A 21,395-nucleotide genomic window follows, 5' to 3' on the forward strand; every position below is an offset into this window, starting at 1 on the left:
CAGGTCAATGGTAAATAAGCAGATAAACACTGAAGAACTGTAGGGCTCACAGACTGAGCAGTGGGAGCTGGAATCTTCCAGGCATGGATCTTATCAGGATGATATAGGAGTTTTCTTTGTCTCCTGACTTCTGGTCCAAATATCCAGCCTCCTGGCACACGAAATGAAAGGCCCATAAATAGTCTGGAGGGAATGCGATGCCTGGAATGTTTGCTGCATTCTAATGCCCTGACTGCAGGATATTAAAAATTGAATATTGGGCTGCAAACACACACACGCTGTGACACCGAGGTAAATTTCGCAGATGCAATTTCACCTTCTAAGCAAAAGAACATCTGCTTGGCTTCAGTAAGCGCCACTTGGAGTGCAAGAGAAAAATACTGGCAAGGACCGCTGTCATGCGCTAAAATATTTGTGCGTGTTCCTGGGTGCTCTGTGAATGTGAACCGAGTGCGTGTCCAACACTGACACACAAGGTGAAATGCAGACTCAGAACTGGCCAGGGAAAATTCTTTTTCTGGCTAGTACTGGCTTGTGGGCATAATTTATGTTAGCAATCTCTTTTTTCGTCCTCCCACAAAGTATGAGAAACATTTTGGGCTCAGAAATCCATCATCACAGCAATGCCTGATTATGCAAAAACTCAGTATCTGCTACCTCCCAGGCTATGGCAGAGAAGTGATAGCCAGCCAGGATCCTGGTTCAGAAATTGTTTTGAATCAACACAATTTAGCACTGTAAATCACAACCAAAGAGGCCAGCAATTCTCTTTAAACTTTTAAAGGGCTTTTACCCCAGTAAAATATCAATTTAACAGGATGCTTTATTTATTATTTTTGAGTTATTTCTTTATAATTTGGATTTTGACAAGGAAATAGAGCAGACAGCCCCCCCAACAACAAGAGAATCCATCATCTGAGGGAGAGGGGTGCTGTTAGTTCTCACAGGATAGAGCAAAAAACAGCAAAAAATTTTTAAGCTTCCAATAACTATTTGTAAAGAAAAACCAAGCATCTGCAGCCACTGCAAGACAGTTCGCTTAAAACTGGTCATGTTCATAAGTAAGTCATATAATGGCTTAAATTATTTCCACATTGAATTAACAGGAAGAAATCTGAATTATCTTGACAACATCTTACTTTGAAACATAGAAATCTAATGTAGTACCCTAGCAGAAACATAGGGAAGTTCTTTAATGAAGTGCTCTCTATCACTGCAAACTTATATATATATATATATATATATATACACACACACACACAAATATAAAAAATTCAACTCACAATGAAAGAGGCAGAAATCAATTACTGATCTACACAATTGTAATATCTATGTGGATATGGATTACTCGTAACTGCATATGTTTCCTTTGGACATGGAGCTATGCATATGAAACTACATGTACATGCCTGATTTTTTAAAAATAATAACCTACGTGCTAGTAAACAAAAAAAATATTTCAGTCAAAGTTAGTAAAGCATTACTTCTGGGCTGTCCTCGTCTGTTGCAGGAACCCTTTCTATCTAGGAAAGCAAGGGGTTGCTGTGGCCTGCAAGGTTATTGGGACCGATCGGTCAGAACATGTACAGACTGAATACACAGTTTGCCTGCAGCTTTTTCTTTCTTGAAGACTTCCACTCCTGGAAACTCTGAATGTACTCCCCTCTGACAGTAACATCCCCTTGCTCTGTACTTTGCTGCTTTTTCTTTCAAGTACACATTCCTGACAACTATATACATTGCAGGTAGTGAGGCAGATCTAACACATTTTCATGAGTGTTAAGAAATGCAGCATCTCTTTCTACATTAGCCAACAGAGACATTCCCCAAGTTGGCAGAGGTGAACATAAAGATGCCTCTCTAAAATGAATTCCAAGTCTCTAGCAAATTAATCAACTCATGCATGTTAATTGATATGGGACTTTACAGATGCCTGTGTTGACATGAAGGTACAATGACGCACCCTGTTTTGACCAAGTTACATTTTTAAGTTCCAGAACTATGGAAAATGCTGCTGTACATCCAGAAACAAAGTTCCAACATACCTTAATTTGCAATACAAAGCCTAAGAAAGCTTTTACCTTTATGTGTGAAGCATTGATGTAGCCTGTGTTATTTTCTTTGGTTGGCACCAGCTCTACTCGGTTCTCCTCATAAGGGACGACCTCCCTGATGCGGTTGCGCTCCGTGTTTTCAGGCAAGGCAGCAGTGGTGAAGATCCCGTCTGCCTTCTTCTTTGGAATCTGCTCGTATTCTGTAAACACCATCCCCTCTTCCAGCTTCCTCTTCAGGTTCTTGCACTTTGATTTAACAGAAAGTAACATCAATCAGTTAACTCTTCCTGGAATAAGATGTACTACTAGACCTGTTTATCAGATCTCTGAATCTCTTTCAAAAATACAAAACAGTATTCTCTCACTTTTTTTTTTCCAGTCACATTTATCTGAGTAAACACAACTTTCTCTATTTCTACCAAATAAAACCACAAGCAAGTTTTACATTTTTTATTGCACCTCCATATTTTTAAGGCCAGTACCATAAAAAAGGAAAAACATGCTAAATACAATACCGTTCAGTATGAATTTGTACACTATCTCCCCACAATAGATATTTGTGAAAATATTGCAAATTTATCTTTTTATGAAGTAGATCACACCAAAAATGTGGATGCAATCCACATTTTCAAAATACTGCATAACTCGCATGTATGCAGTTTCTGTGGTTGAACAAAATCCTGCATACATGCAAACTGAGGTTAAGTTCTGTCATCTGCATGCCAGGCAACAAGATAGGGCTGCAAAATTCTCCTCAGAAAGCCAGAAAGAAAGATTCTTAGCAAATGTCTCTCAAATCCTAGCAGCAGCAACCATTTTTAATTTCCAAAATTCCATTTACATGAACACACCCACATGTGCAAATATTAGGAGACAGACGACTTTTTTTTTTTTTTTTTTTTAATTCTGTTAGAGATATTAACTGAACTTGTTAGCTGTATCAGAGCATGGAGATTGCAAGGATGATAAAAAGATCAAGTAAAAAATGTGCAAAAGATTAGATTTACAACTTGATTTTATACGACATTGATTGGTCATGTGAAATGATAAATAGCCTCAAAAACTTCCACCAACTTCAGTAAGCACTGAAGATATTTAACACCTAGCATCTGGAGATGCACCAGTGGTAACTGCAGATCTTTTGACATTAATTGCTCTGAAAACAGTTATGAGAAATTGTTTTGTATTTTAAATCAAATTTTAATATTTTTAGAAACTTTGTGCTGCTGGGAACAAAGGGAACAAACAACATTTCATGAGCCTCCATCTTACCCTCTCGTCCATTGGCATCTTGGATGCTTCATCCTGGCTATCCTCCGGCACTGGAACCCTAGCAACTGAGAGTCCGTTCAGTGCTGCCAACATCAAGGGCCTCTTCTGGGCCTCCAGGCCTGCCATCTTCTGCTTTTCTAGATTCTTTTGGCAAGAAAAGGCACGTTTTCATCTCTGTGTGATTATTTATAATGCCAGTAAAATGCTGGAATGTTTTTTTAATCTCCAAAATCTGCAACTCTCTGGCCAAGGAATGCAGATGATCACCATTAGCATCGTAAATTCAAATACAACCTCTATTCTTCCTGTTATTCCTCAAAGGCCTGCTCCTACATGAGCAGAGAATTTTAATTTCAAAGAAGCAATCCCAGCATATAATGCAGTTTACATGCCATCAAAAGACATACAAACACAATCTTGAGCATTTTTCTGCAAACATTATTCTGAATGTAGGACACAAAACGCATCACCCTGTTACGTTAAAGTAGCTCTGCTGTAGCCAAGATACCTGGGGCATCTTTTAAAAAGAAATAATTTCAATCTATTACAACAAACAGAAAAACACAGGATAGTTTCTTCTCTTCTGTGATGTTAATACAGAAAATGAGAAGTCTTCTGATGCACTCAGTTATTATGGCGATTCAAATAGCACCCGTGATATATTCTGCACTAAAAATTGAGCTCACAAATCCTTGAAACAATGCACCAGCAGACAGGGAGGGTTATTGTTTAACATATTCATGCATCGTATTATGCTGCAGCATGGAGAACCCAAGTATGAATTTTAAATTCATCCTGCTGCCACTGGGAGCTGAAACATTGAGAAAGAAGACAGACAACCTCCAGAAGGAGTCCAAGCAGGAATATTTTACTGCATTTCCTTAACAGTTCTTCCTGTCAGACTTGGACGGAGACACGAGCACGAGGAAGCCGGGTTCTCAGCATGCATACGAAAGCTGTGGTCACCACACGGGCCAAGTTTAGTGTGGAAACACACTGCTGAACCTGAATACCCTCAGACATATGTAAATGGCATGACTTCACCACCACTGGTTTCCTCCAGAGCGCTAAATAAAGACAAAAAGGCAAAACAAAATCCCAAAACACTGCTCTCTTTTCTTACTAGACTTCCTGGAAGGAGGAAAATGCAAGGATTTTTCCTTTATTTGGGGATTTTTTATTTATTAATATTTACAAGCTAGATAAAAATGCCTGTGTTTAAAAGATTAAGGTCTTCAAACCAGCATTAATGTAATATGTGATTCCTATAAGAAGAGAAGGTTTGCATGCCTTTGGACACCTGTGCTGGGCTAAAACCACCTTAAAAGCTTAACACTAAGACCACCCTTTTACTTCAAACATGAAATCAACAAAAATACCTCTTGACCAAAGGCTAATCAGCATGATTATTCAAAGAAGCTCTCAAACACAACCTCTAAGCTCTCTTCTCACCTTCATTTGTATCCAAATACCCACTGCGTTCCTGCTTCTCAATATGTTTTATTTCCCCAGAAGGTCAAAAGAGCCTATATACACGTGTTATGCCAGCGTCTGTAGTATTCATTCATGAAATGTTGTTTTATACTCAGGTATCTGTTTTATATTTAATGTTTAAGACTCTGTATGGAGTAAACTCAGTTTGCATGACACAATGTAGAGGCCCAAGTTTAATTCCTAACCATTACATCAATGTAAGAATCACTAATGAGTAAGAAGCATTATACATAAATTTAGAAAATTTCTTTGAATATACAGTAGTAATATGTAAATCTTAACTAGTTATTAATCTAGCATATTCTAAACTCTTTCCTGCTCCATTTGGATGCTTCATTAATTTGTTTTGGGAATTGTTTATGGCCCTGTTTCTGAAAAATTGAATCACCTTGCTTTCTGTGACTGCAATTGCACTTCCCAGAATGTAGTATCAAGTCCACAAAGTCACTGAAATTTAAGCACCCCTCTTTTCTCCCACTGCATGCAGTGGCACTTGAGTCTTTATATACACACTTTTTATTCTAAATTAACTGCCTGTTCAAAAGGACTATTTCTCACACTTGAGCACCTCCTCATTGCCCAGCTGTGTGCCCTGCCACTCTCTGTGGTCAGCATTTAGTTTACATAGTTTACCAGGTCCCCATAGTCAACCAGCTACATGGTCCCTATAGTTTACTGATCCAACAGCTTTTTTGGATGTAAGCAGTATGATCACTGGTTTTCAAGAAGCCCTAGCAACAAAGGAAAGCACTTACCCTCATCATGATTTCTCTCTCTATAATGCTGTCCTCAATAGAAAACATTTCAGACACAGGCCTTTCTTTGACAGGTTCTTTCTTGACCCTCTCCTTCACACTCGTGAGGTCAGGCTCTGAAATAGAGGGCCCAAGCGAAGACCCATTTATTGCCACTTGATCAGTCCGAGACACACTAATGGCCTTGGAAGGCCCTGGCCTCATGGCCTTGGCCCTGGCTACGGCCACAGAAATGCTAACATGGTCCTGCCTCAGGGCTCCATTGCTGACACTTTTACGAGGCCCAGGGTATTCTGGAGGAGGTTTGTTTGGTATTCTAGCCAAGGCAGCTTGCAGCTGAGCACTGTACTCCATGTTCTCATGGAGGGCTGTTATCTGTGACACAGATTCTGTGGTTTCTTCTTCCTCTTCGCTTTCGCTGCTGTGTATCAGCATCGTGGCATCAGAGAATGTCTTTTTGTGATGGTAATGAGGAACCTGCTGAACTTCGTGCCCCATCTGCACCGACTCTTCAGGCTGCACCTGCTCCCGCAAAGTGTTCCTGCGCGGCAGAGGGGCATTTAAAGTTTTTAGTGCCATGGCTTCTATACCACGTACCATATTGCTGATGACCTCCAAGCTGTGGCGCTTGTTCACAGCTGCGTGATGCTTCACCGCCATGAGGGGCTCGCTGACCTCCTGCAGTGACTGCCGGACAACTGGCGAGCTGTCCTCTTGGAAAGTCTTCACTGAGAGCTGGACTTTGCGTGTGACCAGGTCGGGACTGCTCCCACTGACGTACTTGTGCCGGTGGCTTGCCAGGTCAGGTGTACTAGTGGCGGGACGTGGGCGCGGGTAGGGAGGCGGGGGCCTGAAGAGATAATTCTTTAACATATGAGCAGTGTTGTAATTCTGGCTGCTCTGTAGCTGCATGTTAGCCAGTTCTGGCGTGCTGACCGTGTGTGATATGGCACTGGCTGCTGTTTTATTTTGCACAGCGTTATTAGGGGTCATTTGGTCAGACGGGGCGACAGGCTTATTATAGCCTCCACCCTGGGGCCCGTAAGTAACTGTGTAAGGATGCCTCTCTCGAATCTCAGGCTGACTGTAAACTAGGTCTTCTGGCTGGTTGTAAGCATGTGTGTTTCCAATGTTGAGATTTCTCAAAGACTGACTTTGGCTATCCATCTGGATCACCCCCCTCTTCATTTGCCTCATGACAGTTTCGTAATCCGGAGTTGGCCTGTAGGATGGCACTATGATTGCACTATGTCTGTGGCTGGGGATGTAGTCTGCTCTCATGATGTCACTTCCAGGGATGCTCAGATTTGAGGACATTGGGGACGCCTGGATGAAGTTCTGTGAGCGATTGAGGGAGTTCATGCTGTGCGCACTGCATACACTCCCATTGGGTCCATTACCATTCAAGTAGCTGAAGTCCACTGGACACCTGTCCAAGCTGGTCTGAGACCTACAGTAGAAAGTTTCTTCATTTCCATGGAAAATGCTGTCTGTGTAGAGCAGAGATAAGGATGTTGACAATTTAACATACAAGGACTCATTCAATGTTATCAACACTTCAAATGCAGCCTGTACCAACGATTAGAGAGGGAGCTTAGTGTGTACAACTGTAGGGAACATTTGGTCTTGGGAGCATCCTTGAGTCACCGAAATAGAACTAAAGCAAAACTATCCCAGTAAACTCTCCCAACAGTTAGAAAAACATGGTATCTCAGATCCTTGTGGGAGACACGAAATGAGAAAGAGAGAAAATGCTTTTTGCTTGGGGTGGTGAGGAAGAAAAAGGGATGATGTCTCTCCTAGCATCTTGGAAGGATTCACTGCTGCTGCTACCACCTTAGAAATCCAGTGCTGCTAGACTATGGTAATCCTTAAAATTATCTTTTCTGCTGATGCACTGCTCTCCATTACTCAAAGTAGTGTCTGACTGTCAAACTGGAAATCCTACTTCATACGAATCAACAGTTTTTGATTTGGAAGTACAGAGCTATCCAGACTAAGGAAAAAAAATATGCAAAAAATTAGTTCAGCTAAGGATTTCTGAGAGGGACTGAAGACGTTAAAGATGATGTCCTGCATCCCAACTTTACTGCAAGGCCACCCATGTCAAAAACCTTGTAAGAAACAAGTAGCAAAATCTCTGAAATTAGATGTTTTTTCAACAATACTGAGAAATCTGTGGTAAAAATGAGGAACTTCCCAGTTCATCTAAAATTAAAATCAAACCTCCCCTTTGAAAGGCTCTGCTTAACAGTGAAATAGCAGTAGCCTCTAAGATAAATCTTCTATTGTACACAAGGAACGATACTGAATGGCTTCTTTTCACAACTTATCAAATACTACTTTAAAACTAGTCAGACAACCACAATTTTAAAATGCTATCACATACAACTAAGAGCACTTCAACTGTACTTCTCATGAACTGCTGAGAACATAGCCTAATAGACCTGGCTGCATGTCTTCCAAAAGGTGGGGTGGTTAAGGGTGTGAGACTCAAGGTGTTTAGAGGCTGGGCTCTGTTCCCAGCCTTGATCAAAGTAACCTGGTACAACCTCTTAAAGGATTTGTTTCTCAAACATGGGGGCAAAAGTATTATCCATATGAACGTGAGTTAACTAATGCAGGCAGATATTGGTTAAAGTCAGCAGAAAATATTATCTAAATATCATCAGTTTTGTGACTATGGCACGCTGATTTCTCCTATGGCAATAGATGTTCTACTGTCTCCTTTTCCCTCATTCCATTTCTCTCCAAGATCCCAGCTGGCACTGCCTTTGAGTACAGCCATCATACTTCCTTCAGAAATTATTTTTTCAGTTTGTTTAACTGGAATGCCAAGTCTAAGATCCATATAATCATGTGCGGATATTTTAGAGAAATTTTAAAACTGAAATTTGACTTTAAACATGAGACTTACTGCAGTATTAACTATAAAACTGCTAACTGTCCTCCAGCAGCAACTCAAATTAGACTGTGACAGCACTAGAATTCTAGATATAAGGGGTAGTAGCTTCTCTGCATACACATAAAATTTAAGTCCCCCTAAGGTAACATATACATTCTACGTACCTTGTGAATTATGTGTTTCCGTGTAGTGTTCTCCACACTGGACATGCATAGGAGGCAGTATAAATGGATGTTGCCTTGGCTGAAATAAAAGCATAGGTTAAAGAAGCATTAGAAACTCAGATTTTTGCAGATGAAACAGGAAAACGTAGGAACTGAATGCTGTTCTTTCTTACCCAGATGAATACACATGCTCAGCTCTTCTTTACAAAACAGAGAACAGCATTTTGTAAATTGTTAGGTTTTGCTAAGGAACCCAAAACTGACCATTTAGACTCCTTTAAAGTAAACCACTTCAGAAAACAACATTCAGACTCACAGCTCACTTAGAACTTCTGAAAAGTTTATTAAAAGCCCTTACCCTTGAACAATTAAAACAAAACAAAACTAAAAAAAACACCTAATCAGGACAAAAGCAGATGGAACAAACTCAAGGCCCTAGAACACTGTTATACAAGAAACAGGAGTACATACAGACTTAAAATAACTCTGCAGACAAATTGAATGTTGGATTCCCCTAGACAACGAATTGGAGCCTTGCTTGAATCTGCACCACAACAAACTTTTTAATGGTATAGGTATCACAGGGGGTAATTCAGCATTAGATCGGTAGAGTTATTTACAGGGAAATAAGCCACAGCTGATGCTATATTCACTAGTTTGTCCATCGGTAAACTGATGAATTTTGCAATTTCATTTTACCACCTGCATTGTAATGTCCTGTCTGGTGCTGCTGAGCAGAGTTTATGAAAGCACGCTTTGATATACAAGGAGAGAAGGAAGATGCTCTTGTCTCATGAACGTGTCTTCCTTAACAACAGAATATGTGCTTTTCATCTAGGCTGATTTAAGTAGTTTGAACTATTAAGGAATTCTGTGGATGCCCAAGGCAAAAACTAAATGCCAAACAATTTAGCTTCGCCTGCACAAAATGAGCACCAAGCAACAATTTGCCACTGAAAAGAGGTGGGGAATGGGTTAAATTTACATTTTCTTTGTAAATGGGGAGAGGTAATGAAAATCAAAGAAACTGGGTGCACATATGAATTCCTGCATACAAAATGCCTGTGTTAAGCCAGAACTGGAAGATGACGGGAAATATTTCTGCTAGATGAATTATACTTCTAAGGGTATAAAACCCTACGCTCACTGAGCATTTTGGGCAAAGGAGACTGCTCCTGACAACCCATGAATGAGAGTTGAGCCTGGAAGAAGCCAAGATGTTTGCAAACCTAACAAATAGTGGGTGGAGGAAATACGCAAGGAAGGAGAAAGTTATTTCTACTTGAGAATGTATAAATTTGGGGCAGACAGTTGTCTTTGAGATAGGTATTATGAAATAATGGAAGCTATTCACAAGTGGGCTGAAGGTCCCCCCCTCCCTCTTCCTTTTTTTGAAGGCCCATCTGCCTCTTCCAGAGAAATAAAAAAATAGGATTGAAAACGTAGAGGTGTGGAAAACTTCAATATCCAATTTAGGGATCACTTGGAAAAAAAATAATAAATCAGTTATTTAAACATATCACATACATGGAGGAGGTTTTGCTCGAAAAACAACATCACCAGGTAGCCTGACAGGAAAGAGACAGTGTAAAATGACTTTAAAATAATGGTTAATAAAATACAGGTTCACTATGATGCCAAAACAATGATAAGGGTCTTAATCTAAAAGTAACATATATGATTCTCAGTCAAGTGGTAGAGTCTCATCCCAAAGACTTGGCTTCCCATCTATGCTTATTGATTTACTACCATACAAGACAAGTGAATAGGTAGGCAGACAAAGGTGTACAGAGCAGAGAACAGTCAGGAGTCTCTCCCCAAATAAGAACTGTACAACGATTGTACCAACAAGTTAACAAACAACTGTACCATCAAGTTAACAAAACAACTATGAAAAAACACTTAAAAGTTCTTCGTGAATAGTTTACAGTCCAGTTCACTTTTTAATGTGAATCACTTTTTGATGAGTATATATTTATTCCTCCTCTTGATCCTTCTGAGCCTTTTTGCAAAAAAACAAACAAAAAAAAAAACACTTGTTGCCTACATATGTTCAAAACAAACAAGCAGCAGTATTTTTTTTTTCCTGTTAACAAGTAGATTTATATTTTCCTTATCTAACAGAAGAAGGTTCTCTTTCTGTTTGTGATATATCTGAAGCGGTAGCATAAGAATGCAAAGCACATTTCCTTTCTTCACCTTAAGTTTTTCAGAGTCATCTCCAGGAACCAAAATAGCAGATACCAAAAATAATGTAAGTGTGCTTAAGAGAACACGATATACAGTCTCTGTGTAACACCCCAGAAACATGCTGAGAATTAAAGGACAAAGAAATCTGAAGTCAAGATTTCAGGAAAAAGTTGTATTTATTTATTTATCAAGATCAGTTAAAATGGAAACAGACTAAGAAAAACTCAGAGGTCTTGGATTGATGATAAAAGTTTTACTTAAAATCACAATAAACTTCACATGGAGAATAAGCTCTCAGCCCAAGAAGCTGAGAGTAAACAGTAAAACAGTAAAAGCAGACTTTACAAAAACATGAGGAATAGAAGAAACACAAGATGAGACGCTCTAAAATTATGCAATAAATAGATTTTGACGTATACAGTGTAAGACATTTCAAGTTCTTTCTAGTCTGTAGAGAATTATTTTCTCTACATATTGAATATAATCTCAATCCAGTAGAAAAGATGCTTAGTTTCTGTAGGGCAAATAAAAATATAATGCCTTGAAGACTGTAATTTCTAAACACTCAGTGATGATATTATCCAGTTAAATTAATCAACCTGGGCAGCCACACCCTTGAAACTCATTCCAATCATATTGCCTACAAGAAACGAGCTAATGCGCTTATTTGAAATTTAGCAAATATTCCATCTTACACAATGCCCCCTTCCATTAGAAGTGCCATAGGCATTCTTAATGAAAACACCATGGTACATACCAAAGATGATCTACTCCAAGTGGGCCGTCGTCGGATAGGGGGAGGAGAATTTGATTGTCTGCGCAAGAAAAAGTAAAGACAAATATTAGAAATTGCAGTGTTTCAATTCTAATTCAGAAATGAATGGGAAAGACAAGAGATGAAGAATCTGTAAACACTTGCTCATTCATGAGATTAAAAAATATGAATAAGATGAAAATAATTCAGGTCCTTCCCTAAATACAGACAGTATTCTAATTCCAAAATATACATGCCTTCTGTTCATTATCCTATTTAGCTTATTTGGAAACACAAGGAAAAAAAAACTTCATTTAAAAATGAATCAAACAAAAAATCTCTTAAGCAATAAAAACTGAACATGCCACGCAGGCATTGTCTCAGATGACTTAAAGTGAACATTGAAACAATGACAATTTTATGAAATTCATAGCAATCACTCCAAAGCAATGCACACAGATCATGAGGAAGAAAGCAACTGGTTAGATGATACTAGCAGAGGCAGATACAATGTTAGAGTAGCCAGGTGCAGTGGAAAGCAGGAGGAGTGTGGGAGGAAGAAAATTAAATAGGAAGAGAAACAATTTGAAGGAGGCAGAAATATAGTGCTTACGTGAAGAGAGGAAAGGTGGGATTTCTCCTCTTACAGTTTCTGATCTGGTGAATGATGTTATGTGCAATTAGAGGAAATGCACACAGGAAAACAAACAACTACAATTTTAACACAGAGGTCAGGAAAATTACTTGGCTAGAAAACACACACTGGCATATGCTGTCATCAATATCTGTGGCCCTAACACAGAAGCTCATACCGCATGAGACTGTGGTAGGAAGGAAGGCAGTTATAATGGCAAAAATACATTCAAACTCCAATTGTTTCGCTCATTGACTTCATGATGTTCCCTATTTTATTAGTCCAAATATTTGGAAGTTGTATGTGAAGCTGCTACATACACCCAATTCATGGTACCCACATACTTATGGTTTAGTAGTCAGAAATAAACATGATCAAAAGCTATTGCTTCTGCAGTCTGGATTATGGACTGTAACGGAAGAGTCCTCTCTGTAGACCCCAATTAACAGCTTTGAAGGGGGAATATTCTAATACAGTGGATGATGGTATTTTGTTTTATTTTTCTTGACTGTCACAGGGAAAAGACTGAGGAATTTCATTTGAATTCAATTTCTCTGAAACAATTACATTTAGCATTGGACTAATGAAATGCATTATATGCTGCTAATGAAGGTCTTTTCTGGTCTTCCACTCACTTCCCAAGAACTGTGAACAATATCTGAAATCTAATAAACATCCTGTATGTGAAAAGATCACTCTATACAGTTCAACTCATCAGTTTCTCCAATACTTGTAACTCAGCGTATGTTCATATACTGTGCGCATATGTAATACTAGAAAGTTAGACCTTCCAATCTTCCCTTCATCATTTTGGCTTTATTTTCCAACAGATGGCATTACCCAGCTGAACAGATGGGATGCCCAGCTCTAACTAGAGCTGTTGTTGGAGATGAGACTTCTTTATAGCTTTCCAGCTAACTAAACTGGTAAGTTTTGCAAAGAATTCATGTTTTCATTGCTATACAAACATGGCATATTATAAAAGTTTCAAAAAACCTTAGACCTCTTAAAACTAAATTTACCTCAAACTAAAATTGGCTGTGTAGTGGTATAAATGAAATGTTCTCAGCTAATAAACTTACTTTTGACTTACAAAAAAAGCCTTATGAATTCCTCCAGTTAGAGTGACTACAGCTGTGAAAGGACTATGTCATGGCCAGTTTCTTAGTAAGTACTCAAAGCAGTGCCTGTAAGAAACTCTAGGTTCAAATTCAGTCTCTGCTGAGTCATGCAACTATGACTATGCTGATGAACATTCCCATGTGTCCTGCCTTGCTTCGTGCATGTAAGAAGTGAATAAATTATGCTACCTAAATTAGAGGAGGATAACCTAGGTTCTCCACCAGCCTTAGAAGCTACCTGGGTAATGCGTCCTCAAAACACTACTGTAATTCATCTTTTGGTATGTTATGTCACCTTTCACTCCAGTTTATACTAACACTCTGGGTCATGAACAGCAGAGACTAAGGGCTTCAATTCATTATTCTGTCAGATTTGGCTGCTTGGTGAGCATTATCCAACAGGGCTCATGCGTCAAGCCTCCCAAGGCTCAGAATTAAATTTCATTCTCATTCTTCTGTTCTAGCTGGTGGTTAAAACAAAAAGAAAAAAAAAAGTAGAACAGAATAACTGACACAAGTGACTAGAAAAAACAAACAAAAACAGACACGCCAAAACTCAGAGCACTTCCAAAGCAGGGTTGTCAGAATATAACTCTGAAGAAAGAGTACTCACTCTGTGCAGATTTTGTTCTGTTTGTAAAACTTATGTCTTGCTGCAAATAGCCGTGAAATATATTTGGCATTTTCAAGATCATCCTTTAAACACAAGAAAAATCAGAAAAAAAATCATTCATTTTGTTGTTCTCACCAATAACACAGAAGAGTTCTACAAATCAAATTGCAGTAATGCTTGGTAAGGTCTGTCATGCGCAGGATCTGGCTGCCAAGAACATGTCTAGTGCCCTCAAGAGTGTTTAAGGCATTGAATTACTGAAATACAGTGGCATGCCTTTACACGCTGCCACTTCAGTGCTAAGTCACAGTGGGAGGGGAAGAGGGACAACAACAAAAAATGGCTCAAGGTTGCTGGTCCAGTTTCTACATTGGCCTTGGTTCAGTGAGATGTAGAGCGATTTGAAGAAGTGCAGTGCAGCACTGCACCCGTCCTTGAGTTTCAGTGTGTGTGTGGTAACATACCTGTTTTTTGTCGTTGTTTTTTTTTGCAAACTTCCCAGCATATTATACTTCAGTATGATTGGAGTGGAATTAAAGAGCTTTTTTTTTTAATATATATATTTATGTTTTATATAAGCAGATTCTTGATAACACTGATTAGATCTTTTTCTTACTGTGTGAAAAAGCACATTCTCTTCTTTGTTGATCAACTCTAGAACAATCGAAGACTTGTTATGTGCAATATTCCCAATGTCATTCCACCTGTAAGAGTTAAAAAAACAAAATGGGGTAGAGTTTGCCAACACATACACTCGAACATTTCACAAACACATTAAGAATCCCTTAGTCAACATTAGTCTTGTTTTATGGGAAAGCTTTTCAGTAGCTGTTTGGTGAAGAAACATGGTCAGGAAAATGAGGAAGTCAAGCTCTGATTCAAGGAGTGAGATTATTCTGTTCTTAACCCAAAACAGGAAAGTTAAAAGCTCTCTTTAAAAACATTGATTTGAAGAATCACAATAGAAGGTACATCAGAAATACATTAGTACTAAATACACTGAACTGTAGCATTTCGGTACAGAGTGACTTTAATCAGATGGATTTTTTTAATGATTTCTTTTAATATAATGCCACTCCTCTCCAAACTCTGTTTCTAACTTTCCTACATAGTCAATTCTTCCTAAAGGAGGTTAACTTGACAACATGGTTATGTAGGCTATGCATACCATGCTAATACCCTGTTTAACGTTCGCAATCTTTTTTTCAAGTAATTGTCAAGTTACCCAAGATCAGAGTTATAATCTTCTTACAAATAGCTGACAGACACATTGGCGTACATTGCATGCAATCCATGGAGATGGAAAGGACTTGTTTGTTCTGTTTGCAGCATGCATTCCTCTTCATGTCATGGCAGGATGCTTGAAGCACATATTTCCAAAGAGTAAGCATCCCAGCACCAACTATTATTTCTACATTTAAGAAACTTCTTGCCTTTGTCACCTACATTTTAACACGTCTTCAGAATGACACAGTTAAAATTATCTAATTTCTTCACAAAAGTACATATGTAAAACATCAGCTCTATGGAAAAGGTAGCCCTGACATTTTTGAAGATGACCGCTTAAATCTTTTATAAGGTGCCAAAAACAAACAAACAAAAAACCAAAAACCCAACACCCTTCTTGCTCAAGCCTGATACAAGCCTTAGCTACTGACTAAAAATGAGTGTACCTCATAAAACAATTTTTTGGCTGCATAGGTGTTGATTGATATTCTAACAGCAACAAGGGCTGGGAAAAATCCACTTCAAGTTGACTTCAGCATTAAGGGAAATGCCCAAAAGCAGCAAAAAGAAATGACAGAAACATCACCTTCCCTGGAATCATGCAGATTTCTAGCAACACCTTCATACAGAACGAATTTTTATAAGAAGTAACAAACTGCACAATGGAGTTCAATGGAATGGCTTCAGTGATTCTTAATAACCAAAACAAACAGCAGTACAAACAACATAAGTGACACAGCCAGGATTTTCAAAATTACAGAAAGTTCAGCTTTTTTAGCAGGGTACCTAAATATGGCAACCAGATTTTCAGAAACATTGAGCGCCTAGGCTGCCAACAGTGAGGTTTAACAGATTTGCATTCAGATGCATCAAAGAAGCAGACACAAAGGCAAGCAAAGAAAAGGGATCAAAGCCTTGTAAGTAGAACAAGATACATGACAGACAACTATGTCTTTCTTGCTGTCAAACCCATTCAGAGACATCAGAAATTATTCTTTATCACATCTCTTACGGCCAAGAGGCCAATGCTGAAAACAGTGAGGTGACTACTCCTTAGTTAGAGCATTGGCACTATTGAAGTCACATATGTAAGGAAAAAAAAACCCACACACAGAGCTCTGAAAAGAAACTCACTTTAAATACAGAAGTCCCTAGTTTTTACCTATAGATCACAGTTGTCCTTCCAATTCTGTTTTTTATGAAGATTCCCATGAAGAAAATACCAAGGTGTATGTCGTTTCCATGATTATCCTGCACAAAAAGGGTATATATTTAGTTTAATAAAGAAACCGGCAAAGACGTGCATAAGAACACATGCTGAACCACCAAACAGAAGCCATTCTTCAGGATGAATGGGGGACTAACCCTTGACTAACCTATATTTTGCTGCTTTATTGGACTCTGATTTTCATTATTTCAAAGCAACTAACACTTAAGTGGATTCATTCTGTTGATTACTGAGAATAGATTAAGGCTAAGTGAGCTCAAGGTTCTCCTCTATGAAACAACATGCACACCACAAACTGGCGTTTGTTATACAATACCCCACTTTCCCTATAATTGTATTATAGCTATCTAGAGCCTGTATGACTACCAAAAGCAACAGTCCTCTTTTGCATTCGCAGTATTGCTCCAGTCATCTGTTAAAACATGCAGAGATTTCAGAAAACCACACCTGGAGATGGAATCCCTCTCAAAAGCTCTACCCTTCACCCTTCCTCTTTTAAAGTACTGTGTAGAAGTTCACAGTGTGTCACCCTGAAGAAGTATTTGTTGTATCTTTATACAGATACAGCCTTCATTGTTTTTCAATTATTGCTTAAATATTCATCTACTTGCATCATGCACTGGTCCACTGCTCTTGCACTACTTTTCAGAAATTCTGTTGTTTGTGTCTACCCACATCTCCTGCATTTTCCCTTTTGAAAAGCATGTGCTCCTGCTCCATTTTGCAAACTTTTTTTTTTCTTAAAAATGCCTTTTATTTTTGCTAGAAAAGTTTAATGCTGTTGACAAAGAGGTTTCTGAACATTATCAACAAAAACAACTCCTCACAGCTTCATATACAGCAATGGATTCACACTTCAAAGTTGTAACACAAATAGCATGGTTAAAAAGAACTGCTAAAAGAAAGGTATAAAGAGAAGTTCATGTGCTGCACATGCCTAAGTTCTAGGAACCATGAGGTGCCCCTGATTTTAAAAGATCAGATTGAAGCTGTTCTCCTGGCCTTCTTGTACTTTACCCCTGGAAGGTGGCAATTGACTATCTGCATCTGTTTCCAAACATTTGTCCTGCAGCAAATAAACAATGGACACCAGTTTTCAAGCCCAAGCCTATGCACTAATTTTCAGTGCCGCTTTCATCAGGATATTTCCACCTACACTACAAGGCAGAAGAGGTCCTACAGTTGACAGTTTTTACTTTAGGCTGTTCAGAGAACTCACACATGCATTTCCTTGTCCTGGACATGGGGAAAAAAATGTGTGTGTTTTTGTCCATATAAATATGCATATACTTATGCATACATATGCAGGTATCTCCATATAATGAGAAAAAATGCTATTAGAAATATGTGTAACAGGAACAAAAACAACATCTTTCAGCTGTATATTCAAATGCAGTTCTATTTGTCTGCAATACCAGCCTGCTATTCTTTCGTACAAGTTCGTACAAATTTGTACAAATGCATTTCTGCATTTTTGCAGAGCACCCAGTCCACCACTCATACTTACCTAACATGCCATAATATCTGCGGGAAGGCTCTTGCATATAGCAAACTTTTTTGTCAAAAAAAGATTTTGGTGGAAGGAAAGTAACAGCAGAGGCCTGAGATACCCTCGTGCTGCAGTTTACACTCAAACTACCAGAAATCATTTCATCTTCTGGAACACTGAAACAGCTCCTGCCTCTTTTGGATGAACAACTTGCATGTGTTACAAAGGTTGCCACAGACTCCTACATCATTTAACTTAGAGGTTTCTTTATAATATATGCTGACATACCTTCACAGGGAAAGTCTCCTGTCCAAATCCATCAAGGCGTTCCACTTCATTGATGTACATTAACTCAGCCTCTGCCGCTGTAATGCCACTGCAATTGGAATAACAAAAGGCAGCAAATGTTTCAATATTACATGCACACAAAAAATACTAATGAAAAAAAATGGGAGATTCACAAACCACTTCACAAGACGCTTTGGAAATGCAGCCTAGAAACGTACAACAATTTCAATGCTAGGATCGTAATCTGGAAGGGGAGGAATTTTACTGTGTGCTGCTAAGGTAAGGTACAAAGCATTAGTTCAAATTAGAGCAGGAACAAACTGAAGTGATCCCTTTACTCAGTTTCTTCTGCATGCAAATGTTTTCCAAGCTTTATTAAAACATCAGGCCACTGCAACAGGTTGTGCCTAGCCTTGGATGGCCAATTTGAGCCACAGGGCTCCTAATTTGCATAACTAGCTTATCAATTCACTGAAGGTGCTTAAAATGGCCTAAAAGCGAAGACCCAAATATTCATATTTGCTGTTCAAAAACACAGGCACTGAATCCAAATTTTGAGCAGGTTCTCTTTCGTAACAGAGAACAAATCATCTGAAAAAATCTTCTACACACGTGTCCACACACGTTCCTGTCACAGCTCAGGAATTCAGATAGATTTCAGTTCTCAAAAGCAGGTCAGAATAGATTGCAGGTTGTTCCAAAAGAAGGTCACTCAATGTTTCTCCTCTTTGCTCCTCCTTACCACAGCATATAAACAGAAATATAGGAAACCAACAAATATCTAGGGGAAACAGGGAAAGAACGAATCTGGAATTTGATCTACCTTCTGATACAAGAATAAGTATTTGTACTTTGTGTTGCTGAAATAGCACTGAAGAGCGCAACGGGGAATGGAAATCTTCCCTTTCAAGTCTGGGAGTTAACCAAGATCAATAACATGTCAAGCAGCCCGTGGCAGAGATAGTGAGGAACAGAACCAGGCGTATGCACGGCCAGCTCACAAACTAACAGCTCGGCTGCAAAGGCCCAAGCTTGCATTAAAACTCACAACAAAAATGGCCTTCAACTCACACATCCGTGTTTGCTCCTTTAGGATCATTTTCTGGCATACAATGGGAAATGCTTTACCTTTCACATACTATTCCTATTGCATTTCATATAGTCAAGTTTTAAGTGCAGATTCATAACATAATAAGAAAGACAATTTCCAATGCCATATAGGCACTGACATTTTTCTAAGAACCAAACTCGAGAACTTTGAATTCCTTTACCACTGGGACACCTAGATGACACAAAAGAAATCTACTAAAAATAAGGTATTTGTTCTGGAGCACTAATGCACAGGTCATTAATTAGTGACAATGTATTTTACCTTTTCCACAGCTAGACTTGAAACCCAACAAGAAAGGGATTCCACCTCCTGTTATTTTTATTTGTGTTACACTGGAAGTGTGTATAACTTTCTCTCTCTTGAATGAGAGAAAACCCTTGAACAGACCCATGGGTAACCCCTAATCAAGCCATGAGGTCTTTCAGCATCAGGATTTAAATGAAGACTAAAAGAGAAAGAAGTCTACTCTGTAGCCCCGCTAGTTTTACACATATTCATTAAACCTTGTGGTAGAAATCCTCATTTATTTGGGATTAAGTTCCTTGGCCATTTTGCGTGCACAAGAGGCAGATAATCTTTTGTAACAGACTATATATCCAGCTAGATGTAGCATAACAGTAACATGGAGATAGGCTGGTATATCACTGCAAGGAACAGGAGAGGAATGGAAGTACAGGGAGGTTGATGACAAATGAAAAGAAAAAAAAAGCTGAATTTTCACATGTCAAGCTCACCTGTGAGTTCGGTGTTCCTGTGCAACCTTTTGTGTCAACTCTTCCAAGACAGCTTCATCTTGGGTCCAGTCCTGTAAGAAAACGAGGTAGCATCAAAAGCTCGTCATCCAGTGAGAGAGAGAATAAAGTACAAGACAGGAATTATGATGGTACACATTTCAGGGTTGCTTCCCGTTCATGTTCTTGCACGTAGTTATACAGAGAGAGCCTAGCACCAAATACATTGAAAATTCAGGGCACATATCCAAGCACAGGGTGCTGAAAACATGCAAGAAAAAAAAAAAAAAGTCCAACTCGTGTTTAATTTATTTTTTCTACAAAGATACTGCTAAAACAGGGTTCAGGTGGCTTTTATTCCACAATACGAAACAGAGTACAGAGCATGGATAAGGGATCTTTTCTTGAATAAGGACCAAACAAGCCTTTAAAAGCACTTGGAAGCCTACAGACAATTACATACCTTTTTAAACAGATCAAAATATTCCATAGACCATGCAAATTGAAGCCATGGGTATTTTCTGTCCTACAGCCTGCTAGCATTGCCTTCCTCACGTTAAAAGGAATCAAAAACTTAACTCTCTCTTCAAGCATATAATGAAATTCACCCTACACTTGCAACACATTTCTGAGTAGAATTTATCCTCCACAAATATAATCGCTTGTGTGGTAGAAACAAGTCTGAAATAATTGGGAGCAAGTTAATAAATGAAGTCTGCTCATAAATTCAAGGCAACAAAAAGGAAGCTGAAAAATTTTCTTGCAAAACCTCAAAGTTCTTATTTTTATTTTAAAAAGCCTTAAGGCTGCATGTAACATACTTAAATATACTGCCTGTTTCTTGTTCAATGGGCCCTCCCTCTGATATTTGCTTCTGCCACAAAAAAATGTGAAAGTGGTAGCGTGCTAATGAAAAATGGCATGGTACATGCCTATGCACAGCTACACACCTGTGGGGTGTACTGTGTACATAACTTTGTTCTTTTTGCTGCTGAAGAAATGCCATTTGACACACATTGTAGCCTCACAAGATCAAAAAGTACAGATGTAGCTGCCCCTTCCTCGTTCACCAGCTCCCTTCGCTAATGAATTTATGGCAACGTTCTTGTTGGAGGCTCCTTCTGCGCCTGAGATCCGCTCGCATACTCCCACTTGCTTCAGGACTAGTTCATATCTGCAGCACTTCGCAGCTGTCACTGAAGTTGCAGTGAAATATTTACTGTTACGTTATCCACTCCTCCCCAGAAGGGCAGAGACGAGAAGTTAAATAAAGGGAAAGAGATGCCTAGAGAAAAACTCATTTAAGAGTAGGCTCCCGAAGACTGTAGGAAGCTGACACTCTGCTGATCTTGTCAAATTTAGTGG

At 38.9% G+C, this 21,395-nt stretch overlaps 1 protein-coding gene across 2 annotated transcripts in view; it reads right to left on the reverse strand.

Annotated features, from left to right (window-relative positions):
• PTPN14 (protein tyrosine phosphatase non-receptor type 14) overlaps window positions 1-21,395 on the reverse strand; it is a 112,773-nt gene that overhangs the window by 15,076 nt on the left and 76,302 nt on the right. For both annotated transcript variants that reach the window (XM_027453722.3, XM_072035510.1), the window contains 10 exons: window positions 20,034-20,104; window positions 18,189-18,276; window positions 16,346-16,434; window positions 14,573-14,660; window positions 13,957-14,039; window positions 11,592-11,649; window positions 8,645-8,723; window positions 5,576-7,065; window positions 3,327-3,470; window positions 2,082-2,300 (listed from right to left, as the gene is read on the reverse strand). In XM_027453722.3, coding sequence (XP_027309523.1) covers window positions 2,082-2,300; window positions 3,327-3,470; window positions 5,576-7,065; window positions 8,645-8,723; window positions 11,592-11,649; window positions 13,957-14,039; window positions 14,573-14,660; window positions 16,346-16,434; window positions 18,189-18,276; window positions 20,034-20,104 — 2,409 coding nt within the window. The remainder of the gene's footprint in view (window positions 1-2,081; window positions 2,301-3,326; window positions 3,471-5,575; window positions 7,066-8,644; window positions 8,724-11,591; window positions 11,650-13,956; window positions 14,040-14,572; window positions 14,661-16,345; window positions 16,435-18,188; window positions 18,277-20,033; window positions 20,105-21,395) is intronic.

The sequence above is a fragment of the Anas platyrhynchos genome, chromosome 3 (assembly GCF_047663525.1).
Source record: "Anas platyrhynchos isolate ZD024472 breed Pekin duck chromosome 3, IASCAAS_PekinDuck_T2T, whole genome shotgun sequence".
Taxonomy (NCBI): Eukaryota; Metazoa; Chordata; class Aves; order Anseriformes; family Anatidae; genus Anas; species Anas platyrhynchos.